Source organism: Meleagris gallopavo, chromosome 8 (genome assembly GCF_905368555.1).
Source record: "Meleagris gallopavo chromosome 8, MGAL_WU_HG_1.1, whole genome shotgun sequence".
NCBI classification, from domain to species: Eukaryota; Metazoa; Chordata; class Aves; order Galliformes; family Phasianidae; genus Meleagris; species Meleagris gallopavo.
In genome coordinates, this window is record NC_139411.1 from 11,501,042 (window position 1) to 11,526,977 (window position 25,936).

The 25,936-nt window shown below is 42.8% G+C and overlaps 1 protein-coding gene and 1 long non-coding RNA gene across 7 annotated transcripts in view; one reads left to right on the forward strand and one right to left on the reverse strand.

Annotated features, from left to right (window-relative positions):
- Positions 1 to 992: 992 nt before the first annotated feature.
- On the reverse strand, positions 993 to 6,125 carry LOC104911941 (uncharacterized). Its single transcript, XR_004160576.2, has 3 exons — positions 2,988 to 6,125; positions 2,460 to 2,623; positions 993 to 1,764 (listed from the first exon to the last, which is right to left on the reverse strand). It is a non-coding gene; the product is annotated as an uncharacterized LOC104911941 (long non-coding RNA).
- Positions 6,126 to 7,998: 1,873 nt separating this feature from the next.
- ZCCHC24 (zinc finger CCHC-type containing 24) overlaps positions 7,999 to 25,936 on the forward strand; it is a 108,107-nt gene continuing 90,169 nt past the window's right edge. Inside the window, exons 1-2 of one of the 6 annotated variants that reach the window (XM_085230138.1) lie at positions 7,999 to 8,841; positions 25,620 to 25,820. In XM_085230138.1, the coding sequence (XP_085086264.1) occupies positions 8,602 to 8,841; positions 25,620 to 25,820 (441 nt within the window). In that variant the 5' untranslated portion in view covers positions 7,999 to 8,601. The remainder of the gene's footprint in view (positions 8,842 to 25,619; positions 25,821 to 25,936) is intronic. The other 5 variants (XM_010714331.3, XM_085230139.1, XM_085230140.1 and 2 more) reach the window with 5 other exon arrangements.

Here is a 25,936-nt window from a genome sequence, read left to right on the forward strand (position 1 = left end):
CATCCTGAATAGGTGGGAGTGGAATGAAAGGAATTTGCTGTCAGTCCTAGGACCATCTCAGAGGAAATACAGGTATACTGCACCTTCTCTACAGAGCTAGCCACAGGAACAGCTTAGGCCATGCACTGCTCCCAGGTAGGTGCACCTAGAGAATATTTTTTAAACAATTTTTTAACATTCCCATTGTAAATCTTGTGACTGTCCTCCCTTGTTTTTGCTCACATGTCAGAGCACACACAGCATGCCCTAATCACAAGCCTGGGCTGAAATGTGTTCTGACTACTACAGGGCATTCAGTCCAACTAGCTAAAACTAGATTCATCCTGTGGAAAAAAAAAATCCCTGAAATGAGTAGTGTGGATATCAGACCCATTGACCTTCCTTTAGAAATAGTCACAGTACTTGCTAGAGCAGATATAACCTTATGTGTTAACCCACCCAGTTGGAGTGTTGGTTGGAGTGTTACTCCCCCCAAAGGGCTTTCAAAACAACAAGCACTCAAATTGTTACAGAGCAAGAGAGGGAACAAAGAGTTTACTGATAAAGGAAAGTTCAATGAGGGAAAACAAATGACTGAACAAGCAGGTCAAAAAAGTGAAGCCCTCTCTCCATTCTCTGGGAGTTACCCACAAGCCAAGAAAATAAGCTCAAGAAACCCAAGAAGGATATATGACTCTTCAGGTTTCTATTGAATTATAATAGAAAGTTTTTCAAACTTTCAATGGAATATGCAGGTACCATGGAGCCATAATAGTCCGATTAAAAATGCATTATGGATTCCAAGGAGACTAAGCTATATCTCTGGTAACTCAGTGGAATTTATGAGTCCTTGCAGACTGGCTGCTATTATGATCAAACACAATTATTCATTTTAAAAGTGTGACTGTCAGTTAAAAAATGTCCCAGTGTAACCCAAGCCTCCTGCTAACATACAGCCTTCAAACTATCCAGAAAGCAGACATTTAGGGGGTATGCCATGAATTATTTATTTATTGGCCTTCTAGAGCCATTCTTTATGAAAGAATTACAACTGCATAACTATGACGGTGGAGAGAACAAGAGAACCTTTGAAATGCAGAAACAGTACAAGATACAGGTATTTCAGAAGAAAGAATGAAACCAAGTCTGAACCCAGTTCAATCTGTCCAACTACAACTGGAAATGAATCATAATTTTGGAAGTACTTCTGCAAATTGTACCTCCAGCTGCCACTCTAGCCACAGCTAACCACAAATCAAAGCCAAACCACAACATTTTACTGGGGATATTAGCTGTCACTGTCAGTTCTTCTCAAAAGATTTTTAAGACAATCATAATTTTGGCAATATTTGCAGCACACTTGTATTTTCAGATCAGCAAGGGAAAAGGTTTAAAAGAAGTTAAACAAAGGATATTCTTTCTAGTATATTGTTAAATTCTTTACTAAATATAGGTAAATCCAAGCCAAGTGAAACCTCTTCATAGCATTCAGTTTGCCAAGGGAGGCCTGATTTATTTATTTATTTTTAGCTGGCTCACAAAAAAACACAGTACAGATAAATTTTTTTCCTTCGCTGCATGAATCCTCTTATCTCACCTTGAGACATCTGGCAAGATACAAGAACAGATGCAGGATCCTGACATCTTCATCCAAAGCACTGGTGACCTAGAAAGAATCTGGCTGAAAAGCATGACTCCTTCCTGCGCTGGGCCTCAGTGTGGAGGTGTGTCATCCGCACTTTGCTGTGCTTTCATATAAATAGAGTCAGAATGCACATGTTCATGCTGGAAGGAAAATGAGTAGCATGTAGGATATTACTCCAGCAATTAGCTAGAGCATTAAATTTCTCTGCAGCCCCTCTGGCTCTTGTTAATGAGGGACAACAGCTCGTACCTCTACTTTCTGACTACATAAAGAGAATGGGCATTTCATACTTGGAAGTAATCTGTGCTCGACAGTTCCCTGCTTCTCAACACAGTATATAAAAACCCATTTCTAACATTATTTTTAAGGGAAGGAATGAACACAGGCCATTTAACAGCCACTGAACTCTCACTCACCACCTTCTCCTTCATTCAAAACACAACAGCAATTGCATGAAAGCAAACTATAGATGTCAAAATCATTTCTTTATTAAAATCTTGGCTGAAGGATGGAAAATGTTTTTTGCCCATGCAATACATAACTGTGCCATTAGGAAAGCTGGAATTTGGCAATGGCAGGAACCTGTAGCACTTTAACATTATCAGTATGTCATCACTGGTTGTGAGCTAAAGCCACCTTCCTGAAAGATATTTTCCCTCGAGACGGAGTAGACAATTAGTATAGAGGAAAGCCATCACAAAAAGGTTGAAAATCAGGAATCTCTCATTTATATTTTCTCAATGTAAAAACACACAAGACCTTTTGTCATGGCTTTTAAGGTGAGTATTAGGATTATAACAAGATATTCCCCCAATTTCTCAATATCCTTACTTACCTGAGCAATTTGGTTTTGACAGATATTTAAGAAGCATCTCCAAAAGCATGAACAGGATGATTGTTCTTTCCACGGAGACTTTGGTTCTGTGGCAAAGGCCACAATGTGGGCATGCTGGCTGGGAAAGGACTTCTGCAGCTGCACAGCCAGCTCTGTCCAGTGGGCTGGCAGAGACAAGGGGCACAGAACAAAGAGCAGTCAACAGCGACAGCAGGAAAAAGAACCCTACACTTTTTTTGTCAAAAAATACATCATCTGTTCATTGGTTCTTCATGTTTCCTGGCAAATAGGACATTCCATAACACAGAAATGCTGGAAAGTTAATTTTGAAGCAGTTACACCCTAGCAGATTTCCTCAGCTTTCATTTTTACTTTTCATTCAACAAGTTATTAGTGGTAATGATATGCTTGACTAATCCCATCCTTGCAGGACCAGATGGTGCATGTTAACACCTTCAAATTAACAGCTGATTGTAAGACAGACACTAGGAGGCTTGTTCAACCCTTTATGTGGTGAAAGTTACTCACCTGACTGAATGTGGATGGGAAAGGGTCAGGTCAGTATGTGTGGCTTGGTGCCAGCTTCATCTCAGCAGGTGCACTGTAAGGCTTTGCAGAGGTGTCTAAATCCATGCAGGGATTAAAAATTAAATTTCAAGTTAGTAGGCAAAACAAAATAAAAAAAAAATACACAAGGAAACAACAATAATAACAAACCAAAACCAAAATTCAAATCCAAAACTTTCCAGAAGAACAGTGTTGCTCAAAATATTCCAACTTTACATCAGTAGAGTGAGGTATATTTTTCCTTACAACTTAATTACCTATGCTTCTTTACTGTAATCTCCACTATATCTTCATCTTTCTCTCCTAGGATGGTATAGAGGAAATGAAAAATACAATTATTTTTACATATAACTGATAAATATACGTATATAAAGTTCTATACCAGAGCAGCTTAGTCATATTGACGCCTGCAGCAACATAATTGTCCTCATGAAACCCTGTAGCAGAAAAGATTCAAGACCCAATTTGCAATCAGATGTAAAAGCTGATGACTTTGGGCCCTTGATGAGATGGTGTTGGTTAGCAGCTTCTGCCTGCTCAAATCTGTACACAGATATTGCAGATATTGCCAGCACCAGACAACTGAGAGCCAGGTGATGTAGGTAAGACATTTTCTAGAACATCTCAGAAAATTTGACAGGTATGTGAGGCATGCTGACTAAGGCAAAGAGAGAGAAACCTTACTTGAAACAAAGAACCACATTCTAGAACATGAAAACAAAATCTCTTGTGTTCAACCATCTGCAGTTCATTTGTTTTACGTAAAGAAGTGCCTGAAACCTCCTTGGAGACTTTCCGATTCTGATATAAATACTGTGTCAACTCAAAGTAACCAGGAAACAAACTTTCCTGGAACAGGGGTAGGGCTAAACACCAGAAATGCCCAGTCTGGAATCACCACAGCCACAGAAGTCGCAGTGAATGATATGCACACACTCCAGTGAGAAAACTAAACTCTTGTTCTGCTACCCAACCTGGTGGAAATCTGGGATAACACAGAAAAAGCAAAATTTCCAATAGAGCTGAGTATGTAAAGAAGGCACTGAGAAGAAACCAGTGAGACTGCAGCATTAAAGCAGGAGGCAGTGACAGTCTGAGAGACAACTGCAGTGCCACCAGGCTCAAAGGCCATGGACAAAACACTACTCCCAGAGACGAGCTGACCTAAGGCAGTCACTACCTCCACAAAAGGCAGCCCGCTACCGAAAATCAAATTGCAGCTCCAATCCCATCGCACCACTCTGTTCATAGGCCCCACTTGCTCCCTCTTCTCTTATTATCCAGTGCTGAACCATGCCATCTGTTCATCACCCTTTCATTCATCTTTATTTCAGCTGTTTTCTTCTCCTTCCTGCCACTGCTCTCCTCTTTTCTTTAGCGTTGTTCTGCTGCAATGGGCAAACTCAGAACCATTTATAATGTGCTGGCAGAATAATGTGTTGCTCCCTGGCTGGGGATGCCAGTACCCGCTGAGGTCCCTCGGGCAGGGCACAGAGGCTGCTGCTGTGCCTGTGTGCCAACCCTCCCCTCCACCCTGCTGCCTTTCCCGGCTCCATTGAATTCCCAGATCAAGTGAGAGCAAGGGGATAGGACGGGCTAAGTATGGGGATTCCACGCCTCAGCTACTGCTTTGGTCGGGGATGTCAAACTCTTAGACCAGCAGTAGAGACAAGACCTCCTGTCTTTTAATGTGAAATAAATAGAACACTTCAGAAGTCTGTCCAGCAGCCGAAGAGTCAGCAGAGACCTTTGTAGAACAATGCAAAGCCAAACCAAAACAAAAACACCTCCTTCTTCAAAAAACCCCAAACCACTGAAAGCAGTATTCCTCATACAACTACTCATATTAACTACAGTTTTCATGCAATTATTCAACAATGCACAGACATGCTAACCTAGAGCAAGTGGGGAGGCCCCAAGACTTGAAACCATAAGCTGGCCAGGTGCAGAATCACGTGCTCAGAGAGGGTCTGTTACAGCAATTACCCACTTTGTGGTTTTAGGCAGCCTTAGGAGCTGTGCTTGGCACACTACCCACAGCAAATCAGTATTGCATATGGTACATATTTACTAAAAGGCTACAGATGATAAGCTTTAAATTCATATTCATTCATTTCCAGAACTTTCTATGTCAAAGCTCTAGGAGGAAGAGAACTTTTACATCGCTTCTGCTTAGAGGAAGAAAACACACATTTTGACTTTTGTACATAATGCTAGGTTACATTTTCTAGAGTAACTTTTATGATGCTTGGTTTATGCTGTGCTTCATTTCTGGCAGCAGAACCACCCTACCTACGTAGCAAGCACAAGTGTCTGACATCCAGATCTGAGCAACATCACATGAAGATGTACTGTTATTACAACTGTAAAACTGAAATGTCTTCTCATAATCCAAAGGGTGCTTACGTACTATTTCCATAGCATGGCTAATTTATTTCATAAGAATCTCTGCTGTAGAGAAAAAACTTCACTTAGAATATTCCTGCTGTGCTACAGCTGAGAGGCCCATTGCACTGTGCGTTCCTGGGTTCAGTGATAGGCTCAAAGCTCTCCACTCTCATTGCCACATTTAGACATTACTTCCATCTTCTCCTTGGAACCCCATCTAGTAAGGAACTAAACTAAGATGACAGCAAATCAGGCCAAGATCTTTTTAAAAAGGATGAGAATCTAGGACATTTTCTAGTAGCGTGCATCTGTTTTTTTAAAAATACAGAATATCATTAAACAAACAAACAAAATCCTAACATAAACACACTTACGAAGCACAGTGCAGGTTAATGGCTGACACCTTCTAAAGGTATGAACACTGAAAGCAGGAACATGACTACTTGGATTAATGATGTGATTCCTGGCCAGAAGTTGACAATTCTGTTCCTCAGTCTTACAAAAATTCCTCAGGCAGAGAGCAGCTGCAAGAAGCCCAGCTTGCTGAGGTGAGCAGCTACATGACACTAATAAACTGCACAGTGACCTGCTGCTTGGGGAACAGAACTGGGATAAATGGGCTGGATTCTCTCTGTACATTTGACTGTGACCTCTTTCAAGACTATTACCAAGTCACATAAGCCATGCAAACCATTTAAAGTTTCATGTTACAGTTCTGGTTGTTTTCTGACTTCATTAACACTACACACAAGTAAAACCAGGAGGATAAACAAACTACTGCTTTAGCACCATGCAGCTGATGCACAATCCACGCAGCTGATATTGCTAACATTCCAGCCTACCATGATCAGTAGGAACTGAGCTGAAAGCATCTTGCAGCCATTGGGCTATCTCATGGGTTAGCTTCCTCCCCACACCTTTCAGAGAGCAACCAACAAAACTGAACTTCACAGCATTTTTTTTTCAACTGAGACACATATGCTGCAGTGACCACTGTGCTCATCCCCTCCTCTTCAATCTATGAAGTCTAAAGGTGAACAAGGAGGAGACTTACAAGGAAAAAAAAGTCATCATCTTGATGATCACTGGACATCTGCAAATGTGGTAGCGGCATTTTGCTAAGCTACGAACAATCTTCAACTCAGAGGGGAAGAATTCCATAGAAATTACGTTCCAGAAGAGGCTGCAGCAGCAGACCAGGATGGCAGCCACATCCCTCAGTTCGAGCACTCCATCACTGAACCACTCACAGCAGAGGCATTCGCAGTCTTTCCCTTTCTTGACGCTTGGCTGAACAAAGCACTTACTCAGTACACTCAACCCCCCCCCCCACAGCCAGAATCCAGCTGGCCTACTGTCAGGGGGGAATTGCAAATATACCCAAAGCACTCGTGAAACTTCGTAGCACCTCCGCCACTCCACATCACTCCAGGAACCTTGCTACATTCTGTTTCCTGCTTGCTCAGAGCAACCTTGAGCTTCACTGTATCACTGTTCACACATTATGAGAGTGAACAGTGGAACGTTAATTTATCAGGTAAAAGAAGGAAGTGATAAAAATGCAAAGTGTCATTAAGGAAGGAATTAGTACGCCCACAGAAGTTCACAACTGCAAACCCAGAGCCTTGCACTGACATGACCATCACCTCCTACCAGAAACGCAGGCTCCAAAACACAAGCTTTATTTCTTGTTCTTTTTCCATTTACCAGCAAATACAGTACAATCCATAATTTATTAAGTCATTAAACCTAGTTCAAACTTTTTTTTGTTTGAATAATACCCTAAGCAATTGTTTGAGTTTGAGTGCAGTTTGATTCAGACTCTCTGTCCCCACAGTGTGTGCCACAGACAACTGAGATCCTCAGCACTGCCCAGCACAGCCTGGGCTGACACGTACACATTCAGAAGCTCCCAGAGATGCCTATGAACCAAGAGCTCATAAATGAGTAGATTGGATCCACACTGCAAGAACTTTCTCTTCTAAAATAAATACACATATTAGCATCATTAAAGGAGTTCAAGTTGCTTCTAGTTATTCCAAACCTGACTTGGCTTTGCAACTATGCAAACCTCACTTTCTCTCACACTCCTGCAAAGTGGGCAGCTGTGCAGCTGACTGCCTGCTTTCAGCAGAAAGGTGCATCTGCCTGTCAGGTTTGCAGCTGATGAGTTACCTGCTGTGCGCACCCCAGCCTGCATTTCCCACTGCATTCAGTACAGTGGCTTTTCCTCCAACATAGCAGAGACGTGTGACCCATTATGGCAAACCTGGATGCCAACTTTGGAATTTCAAAGGTCAGATTTTTGTTTTATCTAAGGAGTGAAAGTGTTGGGATTTTTTTTCTTCTTCTTCTTGTTCTGCTGGGAACCACCAGCTCACCGCTGAGGCTCCTTCCAAAAAGCACGATCGTCCATCACCTCCTCGTGCTGCCGACTCCTTAAAAGGCCGCGGCGTTACCTCGGCGCGGCCCGGGGCCAGAGCAGCCTAGCGGGGTTCCAGCGGAACACGGCACGCTCGCCGCCTTATTTGGGAAACCCTGGCCATCAGCAGGGCCTGGCACCGCTCGCAGCCAGGGAGCTTCTGTAAACTGCGCCTCTGGCAGGGGGTGAACGAGCGGGCACCTCACGCCGCGGATCCCAGCGAGGAGCGGGGACGGGATGCCGGGGCACCGAGTGGGACTCGCCCGCTCCGCAACGGCCCCGAGCGAGCAGCCCCGGGGCCGGCCGCGTGTGCAGCAGCTATCGCAGGAAAGAGGAAAAGGAAGCCCCGGACCGAGTGAGCCCGCCCGCCGGCGCGCCCCGTGCGGGGACACCGGGCCGGGGCGGGCGCGGAGGCGGCCGGATCAGAGCCCCGCCCGGCCCCGCACCCCACGGCGGGTGGGAGGCGTATGGGAGCGCCGGCGGCTCCTCCCCGGCCGTGCCTGCGGGAGTGGGAATAAAGACAGATAGCGGGGCCCGGAGCAGAGCGCGGAAAGTTTCCTGCGCGGCCCGCGGGCGGCGGCAGCGATGCCTGTGCGGCGCGGAGCGCTGGGGCTGGGCGGGCTCCGCGGGCCGTAGGGCAGCGAGCGGGGAGCGGCGAGCCCCCGGCCCGTCCTCTGGGCGGCGGGAGGAGGCGGCCCGCGCGGGGACGGGGACGCGGCCGGAGCGGGAGCGGCAGCTCGGAGACGGCCGCCGCTCGGGGGAAAGATGAGCTTGTTGTCAGCCATCGACACCAGCGCCGCGTCCGTGTACCAGCCCGCCCAGCTCCTCAACTGGGTCTATCTCTCGCTGCAAGACACGCACCAGGCCAGCGCGTTCGATGCCTTCCGCCCCGAGCCCTCCTCCTCGCAGCACCCCGACCTCGGCTACACCAAGAGCCCCCCGGAGCTGAGCTCCTCGCTCAGCTCCAGCTATCTCAACAGCTTCTTCCAGCTCCAGCGCAGCGAGGTGAGTGCCCCAACCGCCATGATGCCGAGCCCTCGGCCGCCTTCCGCCCCACGGGGGACCGCGGGGACGCTGCCCCACGCCGCTGTCCCGCTAACCCGTGTTGACAGTGTGGTAAATGGTTACCAGGATCCGACCGCCCCGCTGCCAGAAGTGCGGAGGAGGTGGAGGGATGGACGCACGGAAAACACCGCGTCCCTACTAACAGCGAGACGCGTCCCCTCTATTTAAAAGTGATATTTAAATCACTTTCTTCTCTCTAGCTATAGTCACTAAATCACTTTTGTATCTAAATTTATAGGCTAAGAAAGTATAAGAAGGGACGTGACAAAAGCAAAAAAGTTGAGCGTGCGTTTTGTCGGGCGAGACTGGGCTGTAGGGACCCAAGGGAAGGAAATTAAATAACTCAGGGGCAGGCAAAGACAATCTGCTGCAGAGTGCCTTGCCACAGGAAGTTGTTGGGGTCAAGCACTTCTGCAATGGGGGTCTCCACTGGTGCACGGCAGCTAAAACCCTCCAAACAGCAGTGCTGTGTGAGCCCTGGGGAGGGCTCTCGTCTCGGGCGTTCTATGGTGGCTGCACTGGGTGAGGGTTTGGAGCGCTGTGCCCAACCTCTTGAGTACTGCCCAGAGAGGGACATTTCTGAGTCTTCCCAGCACAGGCTTCAGAAGTGTTCTCAGTCAAAATACCTATTTCTAATCCATCAGTGACAGGGTTGTTCAATGAAAACAACTCAAATTCCCCACCAGTCACCATATTACAGCTGTTAGGAGTAAGGAGTTCAGGCTGTATACACATTCTTTTTTCCTTAATTAGAAATCATTTCTTGCTTAAGAATCTTGCAAAGACATCCACTCTCAAACTATTTTCGAGGGCATATAACTTACAATCCAGTCAGCCTTAGCAAGCATATAACACAGAATACTTGATGTAGGAACACACATCCTTTGCAGCACATCGATTTTGCTGGAATGGGCAGCATACCGCAGCCCCCTATTACCAGATAGGTTTTGCTAGTCCATGCGAAGCAAGAGCTCTGTGCTCCCCAGGTAGCCACAAGAGCCAGGTTCAGTTATATGTCCCCTGCCTAGAGTGGGAGGTTGCCCATCCCTGGGGCTGGTGCACTGAGGGTATGCTGTGCTTACTGTGGCTCCTTCTTCTGGGGAGAAAGAAGGCTGAAAAAAAACACAAAACAAAGAACCACCCACAAAAGCAGATGAAGGGCATATGCACAAAGCCCCCGAAACAGCTTCCAGAAATTTTCCTGAAGTTTCTCCTGACTTCATTCTCCTGTTTCTACTTACGCTTTTCATAAGTAGGAGTTAATTCTTTTGTCATACTCTCTCCCTTTCCTCTTGGTTCACATCTCTCTCCATTTTCCCCCCTTATACCCCTTTACCACTTCCCTCTGGAGCACTGTCTCCCTGGCTTCTCAGGCCTTACCCAGGTCACCCTGCAGGCAGCAGCCAAACCTGTGCCACCAATTGGCCCTGCTGCAGGGAGCTGCCACCTGGACCCACTGTGGCACAACTCCTTATCCTCTGAGGGAAGGGATCTTGCACAAGTCATGTCTTTGCTTCCAGGCTTGATCTGAGCTATGTATTAATGCAGCTCATGCTTGGGGATGAGGGAAGGGGCATGGCCACCTCCTAGGGCACAGCAGTACCCACCAAGTGTGCTCTGAAGGAAGTGGGAATGCTTTCATCTCCCCCAGCTAATGCTGCTTGCTTATACAGCTGCTTCCACTGACAGGTTTAGAAAGTGTTAGAGATGATCTTGCTCAGTAGGAAAAGTTCTGTCCATATGCTAGATGTTTTGCTCTTTCCAGAAACCGAGTTAGGCTGCTTTCAGGCAGGAGCCACCCAAGAGTTTCCTACAGTGTCATGCTCTCAGCTCTTGAAATTCTAACATCTGTTTATTTGCAGGTGCCAGTCAGCATAAACTAAGTATTTTGAGTGTGTAGAACTATTTTGGGGAGCAACAGTGCTGTGTGCTACTTGTGCATCAAGTGGGCTTATGCTATCTTTGGAAGACACGTAGCCTTCCACAGTTAAATCGTTGACTGTTTTCTGCACAGTGCTTGCTTTGGCTGGCATTTTTTTCCTCCCAGTTTTGTCCTGGATTGGCTTAGCCTGGAGCTGGGCTGTGACAATGATTGACACATAGCTGTACACAATATTTGGAAAGTGACCTAATGAGTGGCCAAAATAGCAACAGATTGAGAAATGGTAGGATCATAGGATATAAAATAGTTAGGCGTCTTGTATGTTGCCTTGCGATTGAAAATTTCTGGAGGAGATTGCTTAGGATGAGAAACAGCACTTGTAAGAAGCTGCTGTTATACTGGGTTTGCAAGTTTGCATGGCAGTGCCTGTGTATGTGACCTGCATGCTGACCAAAGAGCTGGACAGAAATAAATTAAAAAAAAAAAAAAAAAAAAAAAAAAAGCCAGCACCCACAGAGTAGTCTTGCACTTCACCAAGATTTTTGTCCTCCAGACTTTTTCCACTACAATGGATGCCTTCTAAATAAACATGATGAACACAGCTGTTTGGTGCATAAAAGCCCATTGTACCCAGAAAAAAAGCAATAATAAAGGTTTAAACAGTAAAGTGACAATGAATGTTTTGTTCCATATGTAAGACCCATTTTGAAAAACAGACCTGCTTTAAATAAAACTTTACTGCAGCATTTGTTGTCCCAGATATGAAGAGAAAGCATGTTAGAACATTAAGATGCATTAAATTGGCTATTGAACTGAACTCCACCCTCATTCTAACACCATCCGTCAGAGCCAAATATCTGAGGTTTTGTTGTGGGGCTGGCTACATGGGACTTAAGGCATTTGAGACACAGCCAGGTAACTGTGGCTTTGTGTGACTGAGTGGTATAATTGAGAAACCCAAAATAATGGTGCAATAGGGTCCTATGGCATTTTCCTACTCTCACAGTGGGTTTCCTACTTAATCAGTGCTGACTTCAATCGAGAGGAGCCAGCCACAAGTAACTCAAAGTTACCATAGTATAATGAAACATGTTCCTTTGGACACAGAGTGCTAATTCCAGCACCAATATTTACATGAGAAGGAGCCTGAGTCCTAATGAATTCTTTGCCCACGTACAATATTTTGAATGTCTTTCCAAGAGGGGAATTCCTTCCAGAAATCTCTACAGCAGCCGCTTTCCAGATCTTAAGCATTTAGTACTTGAGCAAAAATAACTGCATGTTTTGAATTAGAAAATAATCACTGTTTTTGAGAAGTAGTTCATGCTTTTGACTCAGGGACTTCCAGTCCCATTCCTTACTGTCAAGAGGGTAACTAATTGGGAATGAGGAAACATGAGCTAGTTCAGTTGGTTACACTAAAGTGTAGATCACAAAGGAAGGAAGGAAAACTTGGGGGAAAAAAAAAAAAAAAAGGAATGTTTAATATGGCAAAAAACACTCAAACCTGAGCGGAACAGAAGCACTGAGATCAGTGCTGCTTATCAGGCAGCCTCCCAGAGAAGGAAGGAGAAAAGTTATATATGTCACTGTCACACACACACACGTTAAAGACCACTCTACCCCCTTCCTCCCACTCCCCCCAAAAAAACCAGAAAAACAAACACACACACACACACACACACACACACACACACACACACACACACAAGCACAAAAAACAAACCAAAAAACACAGGAACATTTATAGAAAGAAGCTAGCATTTCTGCATTTCTACTGAAAACACAGTTTATATCAGGCAATCCTGTTTCCTGTCTTCCATAGACCTCTGGGCATACCACACTACCTTGATACTTTACAAAGTAAAATTTGTTCTTTAGCCTAGGTTAATTTGAAGGGTAATTGTAAGATTAAGAAAAAATTCTCTGTAGTCACCTGCTACCGAGAGGATGGGAGATCACCATACAATATCAGACTTCTATCTCATTAAATGAACTGTCAGATCTCTGAGAGCAGGCACAAATAAAAAACTAGAGCCAAAACACCTTGTGAGAAGCTGCTTGTAGCTGGAGAGATCCTATAGCAAATACAGCAGAGATAAGGATTAGCAGAAATCACTGAAAGCTCTGCAACACTTCTGATTGCCCCTGTTTTCTGGTCTATCCTTCGTCACCATACCACAGAGCATATCTGTGGTCACACACAGTGCTTAGTGTGCTCAGCCAAGATTTCTTGTTTCTCTGCTGCAGACTAAACAACAACAGCTATCTCCTCTTATTTAAGCCTTCTTAAGTGTGGAGCAGTACAGGTCATGAAGGCATGTTAAAAATAAATTCCTTAAAAGCAGTTTGGTTCCCATATTTATTATTCTTCCAGTGAAAGTAGGATCAGACCTTAGCACAGTCAGATGGTGGGCAGCGCCACAAAGCATCAAATACACCGCACAGGACCGTTCCTGCAGTAAGGTTCTCCTACCTGGAGAAAAGCAACAAGGCAGGCTGACTGCTGGCCTCAATCAGCCCTCTCATCTAAAGTCATAGATGGTACTATTACTCAAGCTTAGACATTTGGCTCTTTATTTTTAAATGTAAACAGAGAAAGAATTATTGAAATACTTAAAGCATCCATACAAAAAGCTAGATCTGCAAATAAGATCTAGAATCTTCAATGCATTATCCTAAAAATGTTAGCAGCCTGACATAAGCAATTCAAGTACAGTGAATTTCACATATTTGAAAGAAAAAAAAATAGACTGTATTACAGAATAATTAAACACCCCACCACGACTGCCTGTTGTAAAGTCCTCTTGAAAAAAACCCTGTAATAATAGTGATTATGATTTCATTGGTCTCCTTATCTTTATTTTTCTCAGTATTTTTTATCCCCTCCAGTGAAACCATAAGATTTGGACCTGATCTTTATGGATTCATTCCAACTCAGGATACTCTGTGGTTTTATCGTTCTGTGCAAATGCTAACACCTCAGTGGACTTATCCTTCTACCAATTTTATTGGGAATGCAATAGCTCAGCAGTTCTTGTGTTGGGGGCACTTCTGCTCTCTAACTCAGGCTGGCTGAATCTCACAGATATCCTACATCTACACAAAGTCACAGTGAGCTCTGTTCAGACTTTCAAGAAGTTAATTCGCAGTTCAGATGTGTTGTCCCTGCTGTTTCCTCCTCAGTTGCAAAGACTTTTCTGTAGTTTTGCAAGAAGTATTTAAAAGGAAAGAAAATAAAAGACAAAACCAATATGCGTTTCCTTCTCCTTCCTAGTCATCTGACTGCAAAGAAGAAAGAAAAACCGGCACAATGCTCTCAGATAACTGAAGCAATCAAGCCAAAATAATTGTTGTTTTTCAATCCATCACTCCTAACATGCCTGGCTGCTCCTGCTAGTGAGAACAATTTTAGGTTAAAGCAAAAATCCAAACCAGTAACGTTTAAAGTTGAAAAGCCCCCTGCAAACCTTTGCTGTCAGTGTACGCATATGATTCAAGCTTTTAAAACTGTTTTATACTTCTATATACATGCCCCCCAACTTGGGCTGTTTTAGGCATTTCTTCTTTGCATGAATTCTTGCAAGGGATTGCAGCAAGAGCTGGACTTCTGAGCCAGCAGACTTTTGGAATCTTTAGTACATCAGTCTCTGTCCTCTGCAGCTGGCTCCAAAACCATTTAGAAAGCACTGCCTCAGCACAGAAAGTGCACATTTCACACCTTTAGTTAGATGTGAGGCTTTGAGCCCAGAATGCAACTACTGTATTTTTAACTCCAGTTTGGTGTTGCTGTAAAATTCAAAGTTCAGGTGAGTACCAAGAGGGATTTGAAGTCCAGAATCGTGTGGTTTTTCTCCTCCTGTTCCTACTACAACCACAGCATCCTGCTTTGCTGCTTCTGTCTTTGGAAAACACTCTTTTACTCAGGACAGGGAGGAGAACTAAAACCAGCACAAAATATATTATCAAGATCCATTAAGGTTTTATATTAAGTGGAATCTGAAATTAAAATCTACATTCTGTCTAAGAGATGATGAGAAAGCCAAGCAATTGTGCCCATCAGCCTCTTCCATTTTTATGTTCTAGTTGTGGCTTTTAACTTTTTATAAGATTTAGAATTGTTGTTGTTTTTCTTTATATTAAACTGCAAGTAATTGAAGCAAAGTTGCTCAGGTAAGGAAACCTGAGGAAAAACAATGCAAGGACAGCAGAAGCCTCACAGAAGCAACCTGCTAGTGATGTGCTGTAGTCAGTCCAGCAGCCAGAGCCTCTTTTATTATCCCTTTCCATCCCCACATCTGAAATCAATGCAGCTGAAGCTCTGTAGCACATCTGCTCTGCCTTTAAGTGTTAACTAGTTCAGATGTGACTTACAGTTGGGCTTTTGCTTCTTGAAACCAGAACTACTTAGCCACGCAGCACTATATCAAAGGCTGAACTCTGTTTGAAAAGCTGGCAAGAGCTAAAATATTAATTGCTAAACATATATCAGGTCACACAGAGAAGAGATATGGGCCTTCTTGTTTACTAACAATTTTTTTTTTTTTTTTAAGCCAGCTATTGAAAATAAGGCAATTATATGAATTCTTCTCAGTTAGTAGAAAATCATAGCCAAACCCTAGAAATCCCCTGGGACATTGTATATGTGCAAACTCTTAACTGAAAACAGCATAGGCAATCACTTCTTGTCTCAAAAATACATCCATGTCTTGAAAAACTTACCAGGAAGTACATAGAGGGGAAAAAACAAAAACAAAAACCCAAGAAGAAACCCACCCAAACAATCAGAGGCAAAAGCATACAAAATTCTTACTAAAATTCTATTTTGTCAATGAAGTTTTCAGTTATTTTACAGTGTCTTCCATGCCAAAGCACCAAAACAAAGGGGTGATTAACTCTGTAGGGTAATGTTTCTCATCCCTTCCTCTTTTACTCTGTAGACATAGACTCAGTTACTCAGAAAAGGAAAACCTTCCTCCATTGAACCATACAAACCATCAGACAGTCAAATCTGACTTCAACCAATGTTGCAATTTATTGAGTGAATAGAAAAAGTGTATAAAACTACGATTTTATTCAAAAGCCAAGATACTTGACTACCAATATTTTGTTTATGGAATTCTATGGAATTGCAGGATAGCACATGGTGCTGGTTTTCAAGTTAAAAAGTTCAGAAGAATTCATATAATTGACAGTCACTGGGTGAGGATTAAGGCAAAGAGAAGTTTTCTAATTCCAAGTCTAAGTGGGCCACTTAAATTCTTACTCGATACAAACGCACAAAAATCCAGGCACAGATATTGCAAAGCTGATCATTCATAATTGATAAGATCTATTTACATAGAAAACAAAGCAGATTTTTTTTTTTTCCTTAAACAAAACTCTCTCTATATATAGCAATAAATGCTCCTAAAAAGCAATAGCGGGTATCAACTGAAAGCTTTCAAGTTGTTTGGTGAAATGTAACTGCTGGTGTTTGCACCTCTCCTCAGTTTCCTTTTCCCAGGGAAGTTGCCAGCTGCCCAGTGCCCATTTTGCTGCTCTCTTGCACTGCCCTTTTTCCTCTTTTAGAAAGCCATGATGAAATGATTAAATTTAATGGAAAGAATCTCAGTCTTCGCTTCATTGTGGTTTACTTTGGTTTCTGTCTGTGCTCCAGAGAAGTTATAATGGAGCAAAGGAACTGATTAAGTTTTACAAAGCTATTCAAATCTCTCAACAATTCTGTCATAACTCAGACAGACAGTATTTCATAAGTGTCACAACACGGATAAGTTTTTTTTCCTGGGAATAAAAAATGACCTGCAGGAAATGTTGCAAACAATCTGTGATCTACAAAAACCAGAACCTAAAATTACTGAAAGATTCACTTCAGAAAAGTTAAGAGGACTGGCTTTTATCTATGCCCCTTGCTGACTAGCCAGGCCAGCACAGTTGTTTTGAGTTTTGGTAGATTTTAAGTTACCAAGTTTTAACATATCACAAACCTAGCCCATTACTTTCTGTCATGGGTTTTGTTGTGAGCATGCAAGTCCAGCACTTAAAGTGGGAGGTGCTTAAGGACCATCCTGTAGGCCTCTTTCTTGATACTTTTGTACCACTGAGAACTGCTGCATGGTATTCCCAAACCTGCATCTTAAGAAATATACTTTCTATCTCTCAAGATTTAGTTTGATGATAAGCAAATACCCACACGGTCCACAGAAATTCTATGTGGTCTACGGCTCTTGCTCTCATATCTAAAGCAGATGTTTATGTTCCTATTATATAAGACCACCCACACCTACTCCAGACACAAGGCAGGATTCAGTGTCTCTTTTGAATGAACGTAAGTGCAATGCTCTAGAAAGATCTCAGGAATCTGGCCATCTATATTTACATCTCATCCACCTAACAGCCAACCAAGCAAACATTTTTGAGGGATCATCTTGCTCCCATAGGCTTCTCTTGCCAACCTTGGAGCCCCAGATTTCTAAACTTGTTTGAGGTTGTAGCAGGGGAGTAGGAAAAGTTTGGGAGGAAGAGCCTGCATTTCTTTGCACAAAGTCAGCCTGCCAGACACCTACATGCATGTATTCATAAGGGCTGAGGATACCTGTGGTTGAATGGGGAGCAAATAACCTATTGTACAAGAATTATATCTTGAAAAAAGGGGATTTGTAAGGACTTGGAGGAGAACAGTGTTCGAGCATCAGTAGTCCCTGAAATATGGAGGTGTTCTTACAGCCATCTTTCTCCAATTGCAATTGAATTAAATAGAACAATACATTCATTCCACTAGCAGACCCAACCTGGAAAAAAAAATATCCTTCAGTCCACTTTGAAACCAGGTTACTCAATTGTTATAATTTATCTGAAGTAGACTGTGAAGTTTTAAGTGGACTTGCTCAGGTCGCACTTGAAGTTATGCTGTATCACAACTGATTCAGAGTGTTGCTGTAGATGAAGATAAAACTATCCAAAAGCTGGAGTCATGAGATGAAATTCCAGCCTGTCACTTGATAGATGGAAACGATTTATTTACTTCACTATACTCAATTTAATAAAAGTTTCTGTCTCCTCATGAGTGCAGGAACTGAGGCCCCAAGCACATTGTGAGGGGCCCATTCTGGGCAGATGATGTATTGTTTCTACCTCTGACAGAGACCTTAGCTTTGCCTCTTTTTAACTTTGGCAGCCATTGCAGAGGTTTCTGTGCCAAGAAGGCATTACTGAATGTAAATGATATAAACAAAAGAGTCTCAGGCTTAACATTCTATGTAACCCAAATTGAACATTTCTTCACAAAACCTTTCATCACATAAGAGCTTTGCAGGAGGTAAACGCTTTTTTAAGTGTGTCTTAAACAGGCACATATCTATTTCCGGGTGTTATTTTTCTTATGTTTGGAGTGTCAAAAGACCCATCAAATGAAAGGAAACCTGACTCTTGTTTTTCAAACTGTAGGTCAGATTGAGACAAGATTTCCTGCAGGAAACAGAGATGTTAACAGAATGTGGCTGTGGGTATTAAAGTGCAGGGGTCAAAATCCGTCCATCCGCTTCTCCCCTCACTTTATGCTTTATAACCTCCACAGAGCCCAAGAACTCCATGCTAACACCCCCAAAACGTGCTTGTTTTTCAACAACGTGAGGTGGGGCTGGGATCAGGGTGCCTGGTGGGGTGTTCCCTGCTCCCAGAGCCACTGGTTCTGGGGAGGTCAGAATTTAGTGCTCCGCAACCTGGGGACCCAGCTGCAGGCAGCCCAGGGACAGGCTGGGAAGTGAGAACTCCTGGGGAAATGTGTTAAAGCAATTTGCAGTGTGAATGGTCTCCCTTGTCTCTAATATACTGCTTGTGTGTTAGAGCTTCTCTTTAACATAAGCGGGCAGTTGTTTCACTTTCAGCTGATGAAAAGGATTCCTGCAGAGCTTGGTATGAGATTTAGAGTGTTCCTCCAAGTCTGGGCACCTCTGTCCAGAAGAAATCAAGCCTCTCCTTTCCCACCTTTCCATTAAGCCTGTTTGTGAGGTCCATGTGAAAGTGCTCCTACTGACATCTATTCTAAGCCTTTGCCTGAGCTGAAGCAGGAAGGATCATACTCCTAACAGAGAGCCAAGAGCCCTACCTGAAGTCAATGATTGAGCAGTGTAACTGTCAGTTTTATTACCTCCACGCCCCCCAGCAGACAGGCAGCTGTACTTTTTAAGAGCTATGGATCTGTGGATGTCTTGAATGGGCAGACTTTGTAAGCCTTAGCTCAAGGCTCTAGAGATCAGCAGATTTTAAATAAGGTGAGATGGTGCCACATGTTGTTCTTCAACCCCTCCATGAACCAAAGGTAATAAGCTATTCAGAGAAGCATGTTGCACCCATATGCTGTTTTGCAATTTCAGAGATGGTATCAGTTACAATCTGAGAAGCCACAGCCAACCATGCCGACAGCTCTAAAAGAACTAGATTAGATAGATCAAGGCTCTAGATTCAAGATTTGTTGCCCTACCACCTTGCTTCACTGCTATCAAGTCACGCCACATTCACTGCTCTCTCTCTAAGATAACATTTCCGTGAAAAGAGAATCCTAGTGCTCTCTATTTGAGAATATTCACAAGCAGGCATTAGTGTTAGCAGTCTAATACAAGAAAGTGTTTATCTAAATCCCCCTATGGAAGAAGGATGAATTAAGATATCCTCGGTTAATCCGTGCTTACCTATGTTAAGTGAGGAACCTGAGTAATTCACATTTTCTTAAAGTCAGCCTAAAGACCACAGAAGCTGTGGTCTTTTCCCTTCCTCTAGACAAATGTTTTCTTCAGTGAGAGATGAGCTTTTCTTGCTCTTGCCCAATGATAAAATTTCACTAGGGCACCACATAAACTATTCTCTGTAAAAGCGTCTACAATTGGTAGAAGAACTACAGCAGGTATAAGCCATTCGGAAGCAGTTTCTAAGGTTATACAGTTCAGCCTTGGTAATTAATTTTCTTAATTAATTTCTCCGGCTAATTCTGGCACAACTAAGTTTACGACAGCTTTTTCATTTAATCCTGTTTTCAGAAGGCTTTTGGATTGGCTATAAACGTGGATTTTGCATTCAACGCTTTCTGTAGTAGTACAAAAATAAAAATCAAAAGAACTGGAGCACAAAAAGGTCACACACTTCAGGTGCTGTTCTCCAGATGTGCCTGTTTTCAGGTACCTCTGTCCTACCTTCACAGATAAGTCTCACATCAGGAACGAGCCTTCCATGACTATCAGGGAAAACAGATGAAGGGCAGATGAAGTTTTGTTTATTAGCACATACAAGCCACTGAATTACTGTTTTGATAGCTTCAATCTTCCCCCTTTCACATAAAAATAGCAACCTAGTGAGGGCAATGACTTGTCTGTCCTACTGTTTCATGCATGACACAATACAGAGATGCACTCAGTTCTTATCTTCATGAAAATCCAAGCTGATAAACAGCTTTAGCACCTTTTGACATTTCAGTGCAGGGCTAATAATTAGCATAGCTCATCTGGTTACCATCACAGACACTTCACAGACTAGAGAATGTTTATAGTTTACAGTATGAAAATCCTTACTTTTTCATACTGATGACAGGGCAACCCAACTTCTTTTTCCAACCAACGTCAAGTAGCCATGGGGCTTACTGACTTAAACCTGACTCTGGAAGTTAAGGCTGCTTTATTTTCAATTTTCTTTAGTATGCTGGCAAAATACCAAAGTGAAAATAAGTCATCAAAAATTCCTGATCATTGCTTTTCAATTACAGACCATTTCATGCTGAAGAACTAATGTCATTATAGGAATATTAGAGTCTTACAGGCTCTCCCATCATTATATGCAATTAATAAAAATGTGGAGAGAACCGCTATCACAAATCATACCTTTGAAGTGTAATTCTGAAACAAAAACAAATCCAAATAACTCCAAGGGGACCAAATAAACGTACTGCCAAATACAACCTTTTGAACACTTGCACCAGCACAGGTCATTTCAACTGCAGGTAATTAATGACTAGATATGCTTGGCCACTGCTTTCAGGGCCCAGCCGCCACAGACTGAACTTGAGGCAGAAACTCAGTTTCCCAGACATGCCTCTATATACTCAGTTCCACATCTAAAACTTTGCTTCTCAACTTCTGTAAATCCTAATAACAAGGTGCTATTCCCACATAAACAGGTTGTTATCACTTATTAATATTAACTGTAAATTAGGGTTCTGAAAAATAGGTAATCCCTCTAATTCTGTCCAGGTTGCCTCTCAACAAAATTAAATATTATCCTAATTGAGATGCTACTATACTTTCTTTGTTCTCCAACCTCAATTAAAAAATACTTTTACAAGTAAAGCAATAGATGTACCAGGGAAAACTTGGAAAAGAAAAGAAAGATTATCATCCATTTGTTACAGTGTGCCACGCAACATTACATTCCCAAGAGTACGATTTTACTTCTAATATGACATCACTAAAAAAGAAGTTGAAGAGAGAAATTCTGTTCCAGTGTCTCATTACTTGCCCCTTGGCACATTAATCCCCAAAGCTGTCTCTGAAAGGAGGGGACTAGGTGAGGGAATCAAGAACATTTGCCAGATCCTTCACAGAATCAGGAATTTCTTAGACATGAGCTGGATAGTGGAATTCACATATGTTACCCAACTGGCAACGAGAGCAAAGAAACCATACAAGACAATAGCTGCCTCTATCAGTCAGGACCACACCACAATCTTACTGATTGCATATTCTTCAACTGGAAACACTTAGCAAAGAAATAACAAAGGAAGCCTTACTTCACAGCACCACCAACAGAACTTGAAGACCTACCAAGCAGAAAGGTTATCTTTCAAAAACAGACCACCAGATTTTCAGTTTGGTTCCCATTCAGCTAAGTCAACAAGAGTCACAGTAAGAAAAAGAACAAACAAACAAACAACAAAACCAATCAAACTTACATTATCAGCCAGAACTCCCCACTAAGCAAGTTTTACATAATTTCTCTGCTCTCCCAGCATATCAAGATAAGGAAATTCTGAATTCATTGCAGCTGACCTGATGAGCCTTGTAATTAGAACATGCAGTATGGTCTTTGGGATCCTTAAGAGCACTAACCCTTTCACTGCCAAGCTCAAACCCTATTGTAGCTCAAAATGAGACTCCCGGTGGGAATTATTGTTTGTGGTTTGAGTGCTTCACAGAATCACAGAATGGCCCGGGTGGAAGGACCTCAAAGATCATGAATCTCTAACTTCCCTGCCACATGCAGGGCCACCAACCTCCCCATTTATTGCTAGACCAGGTTGCCCAGGGCCACATCCAACCTGGCCTTGAACACCTCTAGGGATGGTGGAACTTCTCTGGACAGCCTGTTCTAGCACCTCACCACTCTCTCTGTAAAGAACTTCCCCCTAAAACTTCCCTCCCTCAACTTAAAACCATTTCCCCTTGCCTGCTATTATCTACCCTTTCAAAGAGTTGACTCCCCTCCTGTTTGTAGGCTCCCTTTAGGTACTGAAAGGCTGCAGTGAGGTCACCCTGCAGCCTTCTTTTCTCCAGGCTGAACAAGCCCAGCTCCCTCAGCCTGTCTTCACAGGGGAGGTGCTCCAGTCCCTTGATTATCTCTGTGGCTCTCCTCTGGACCCTCTCCAACAGCTCTCTGTCTTTCTTGTAATGGGAGCTCCAGACCTGGACACAGTACTCCTGATGGGGCCTCACAAGAGTAGAGTAGAGGGGGACAATCACCTCCCTGTCCCTGCTGGCCACCCCTCTTCTGATATAGCGCAGGATATCATTTGCTTTCCGTTTTTCTTCATATTGTCAGGGTGACATTCTGCTTGTCATCCTGATCTTCCCCTGGACATTTTGAGTGTGAAGCTAAGTCAAAGCTTTTGTTCATCCTTCTTGAAACTCTATTTTGCAACAGAGCAAAAACTCAGCAAGGATTGAATTGCTGATTTGCTACATTAAATGTCCCAGACAAAAAAATGCTGGTTTATGTACCTTAGCAACATTCATTCATCCCTTGTCAAAGGCAAAGACAAAATTGACTACAGGACCATTTGGTTCCATCATCTTTATTACATGTTCCTGGGCTTTTGCTGTTTCATTCCAGGGCCTACGGTGAATTTTATCACCACCACCCTTATTATATAACTGGTCTTTTTGGCATGGCTTTTTCTCTTGAAGAACTGGAGATTTCCACAGTGAGGGAAATGTAGCACTGTTTGCACTGATGCTCTTTATGGTATCTTTCAAGTGCCAGATTGATGTGTTTTTCATATTGACTCAGATTTAAACTGATGTCAGACCATTTTCCAGGTCAGATTGGCAGGAATTGTTGAATTAATTTGCCTGACTCTGTACCAGAAGGGACAGAGCACTTTGGGATTTTCTAGGAATTTTCCTTAACAAAAAAAATTATTCTTTGAAGCCTCAGTGATGTTGACAGTATCCATCTTCTCTTCTGTTGTTGTCTGCTGGTTATATTTGTGGCTTTCCTTGTCTTAACACTGGGCTTCAAGGTGACTACAGAAGAGTTTCATGGTGAAATTTTGGCATGTCCACCTTTAGCAAATATTACACCAGTGCCCTGCCAGCAGAGCCACGTGGTCACTTTCCCAGCCAGCTATTACACGTAGGCCATAAAGCCATGGCTGTCTGCTAAGATTATGATTTTGTATCAGTAAAGCCATTGGTCTGAGAGAGTCCTGGCCTTTCACAAGGCTTGTGGGTACCATGATTTGCAAAGAAGGTTTGCTGATAGAGGAGACAGAACTATGGTCCTTACAACCTGTCCGTTCCCCCATTGACCTGAAAGATAACAAGAAGCATTAGTTGTTGGATAGAATTAACTAACACACTGTCACAGTGCTGAACATCTCTCTTACAGTGGTTGTAATAGCTCAGTGTGAAAAATATGTAGAAAGGAAAATAGTCACCTTTGTGAGTCATATGTCCAATTCAAAACCCAATTTAGGCAGCAGTTAGGCATGTTTTGGCACTGGGTTAGCCCTGGGGTCAGAACCAACAGCCTACTTATAGTCAGAAGTTGTACATTCTGTTACACATTTCTGATAAGGGAAAAAGAATCTGGTATTTTACATATTCTGCGGGTATACACACATTTCTGTAAAAATCAGGTAATAGGGGATTTGCAAAGGTAGTAATGGGTTTAATGCATGTGAAGTAGCTTAAGAATCTCTTGGCAAGAGAGACTCTTAAAAAGAGAGATTCTGTATTTTCCAAGCATATGTTATAGAAAGTGGCTCCTAGGGAGACAAGAACTTTTTGAAGACACTAATTAATAGTATTTTGGCATCCATAGTACTTCCTCTTCCTTTTAGCAGTTTGATGCCAAGAATTTCCCATTCCACTAGTGTCCAATAAATCTTAGAAAAAAATTCCAGTGACTGTTGGAGGTATTTGGAGGTATCTTTGCTTACTTGATGACTAAAGCAGCTAAAATCTTTTCATTAGTTCTTCCAATAGCTTTTCCTTTTGAAATATACAGGTTTAACCCCCCAAAACAAAGTGGCTGAGTCTCCTCTCGGCAGACAGAATGTTTTGAACCAGCACAGAACAACATCAGCACTCTGATAGTTTAAGTCCTCCATGGGATCACTCACGGTTTTGTAAACAGAAAACCTGCTATACATGTCCCAGCCTAAAGGGCAGGGAAAGTTGTAATTACTTTCCCTGGGGCAGAGAGAAGTTCAGTGGGAAGGTCAGGGCAAAGTCTGGGGCTCTGGACTCCCACTCTGTGGCCCCTTGGGTTGATCTTGCTTCTATGCACCAGCTTTGCCTTTGTAAGAGGGCTGGTGGGACTCAGTAAGCCATGTCTGACCAGTGAGTGGTGCCTAGGGCTTCTGAAAGGTTCTTTCAGTGAGTGACTGTTACAAAGAAAGCACACTCAGTGTACAGATACCCCGAATTTTTGAGACCTCTGAGATAAATATAATCCCTTTTCAAATTTATTTGCAAGTTATCACAACCAAATTCTGTATGTCTTCAATATATCTATATAACATATGTAAAGACTCCATTGAAATATTTGGATTTAATAGCACTGAAAAACAAGGCCTCCGTAGAGGCACGGGTTGGATGTCTTCTTACCTTACTTTCCCATAAAGTAGCAGGAATTCTCTGATGCCGGTAGAACTACAAGGTTATGGCACTAGTGTGAGGTCTATCAGACCTGAGAAAGAGCCTGTGAAATGGGTCCTGTCACTTCAGAGTGGAAAAGATTGTCATCCACAGATAGAGTGAGCGAAAGTCACACTGAAGTACAAAAACTAGGTCTTTACCGTTCATTAAGAAATGTTTAAATAGCCCTTAGAAAATCCAAGACAGATGTAGGTCTGAACGTTTCTTGCTATTGGTTGAATGCAGGACTCTATGTTGACTGTCATGTTAACTTGACTGGAAATTAAAAATTACTTTGCATTTTTCTCATGTTCTTTTCCTTTCTCCAACTTCAGTATTGTTCTTATAAATAGTTCTGTTCACAGAAATGGTCCATTCTCTGCTTTGTTCTTTCAGCTTTTTGCCAACAGATTCTAACAAGAACATGACTGTGGCACAATCAAACACAAGAAAGCAATCACTGCTTAGAGGCAAGGCTGTGGATAAAAGAACCATGGCTCAGTATGCTCCCAGCAGTGGAATGATCATCTCTATCACACTGCCCTCAAGAAACCTCTTTATTGATGACCAGTGATTGCTCCCGTCAAATGCACAGCCACATTCTTAATGAAAAAATCCCACATTTTTCTAATGTTAATTTTATCCTTCCCCTGCCCAGATCAGTCTAGGAACACAGTGTTGCATTTCATGTAAAATTTTCTTTTCTTTTGCAGGCTCTGAGCAGCAGTCTGTATAAGAGTGCATCTCCTTATGGCTCTCTTAACAACATAGTGGATGGGTTAAGCTCCCTCACTGAGCATTTTTCTGACATGTCCCTTTCTTCAGAAGCCAGAAAACCCAGCAAGCGGCCACCTCCCAACTATCTGTGCCACCTCTGCTTTAACAAGGGACACTACATCAAAGACTGCCCACAGGTAAGGAATATACAGTATTCTGGAGAAATTTTTGTGCAAACTTTGAACATTCCTTCATTTACTGACACAAAATTTGACTGAAACTGTTCTTTAGAGTAACACTGAAGAAATGTCTT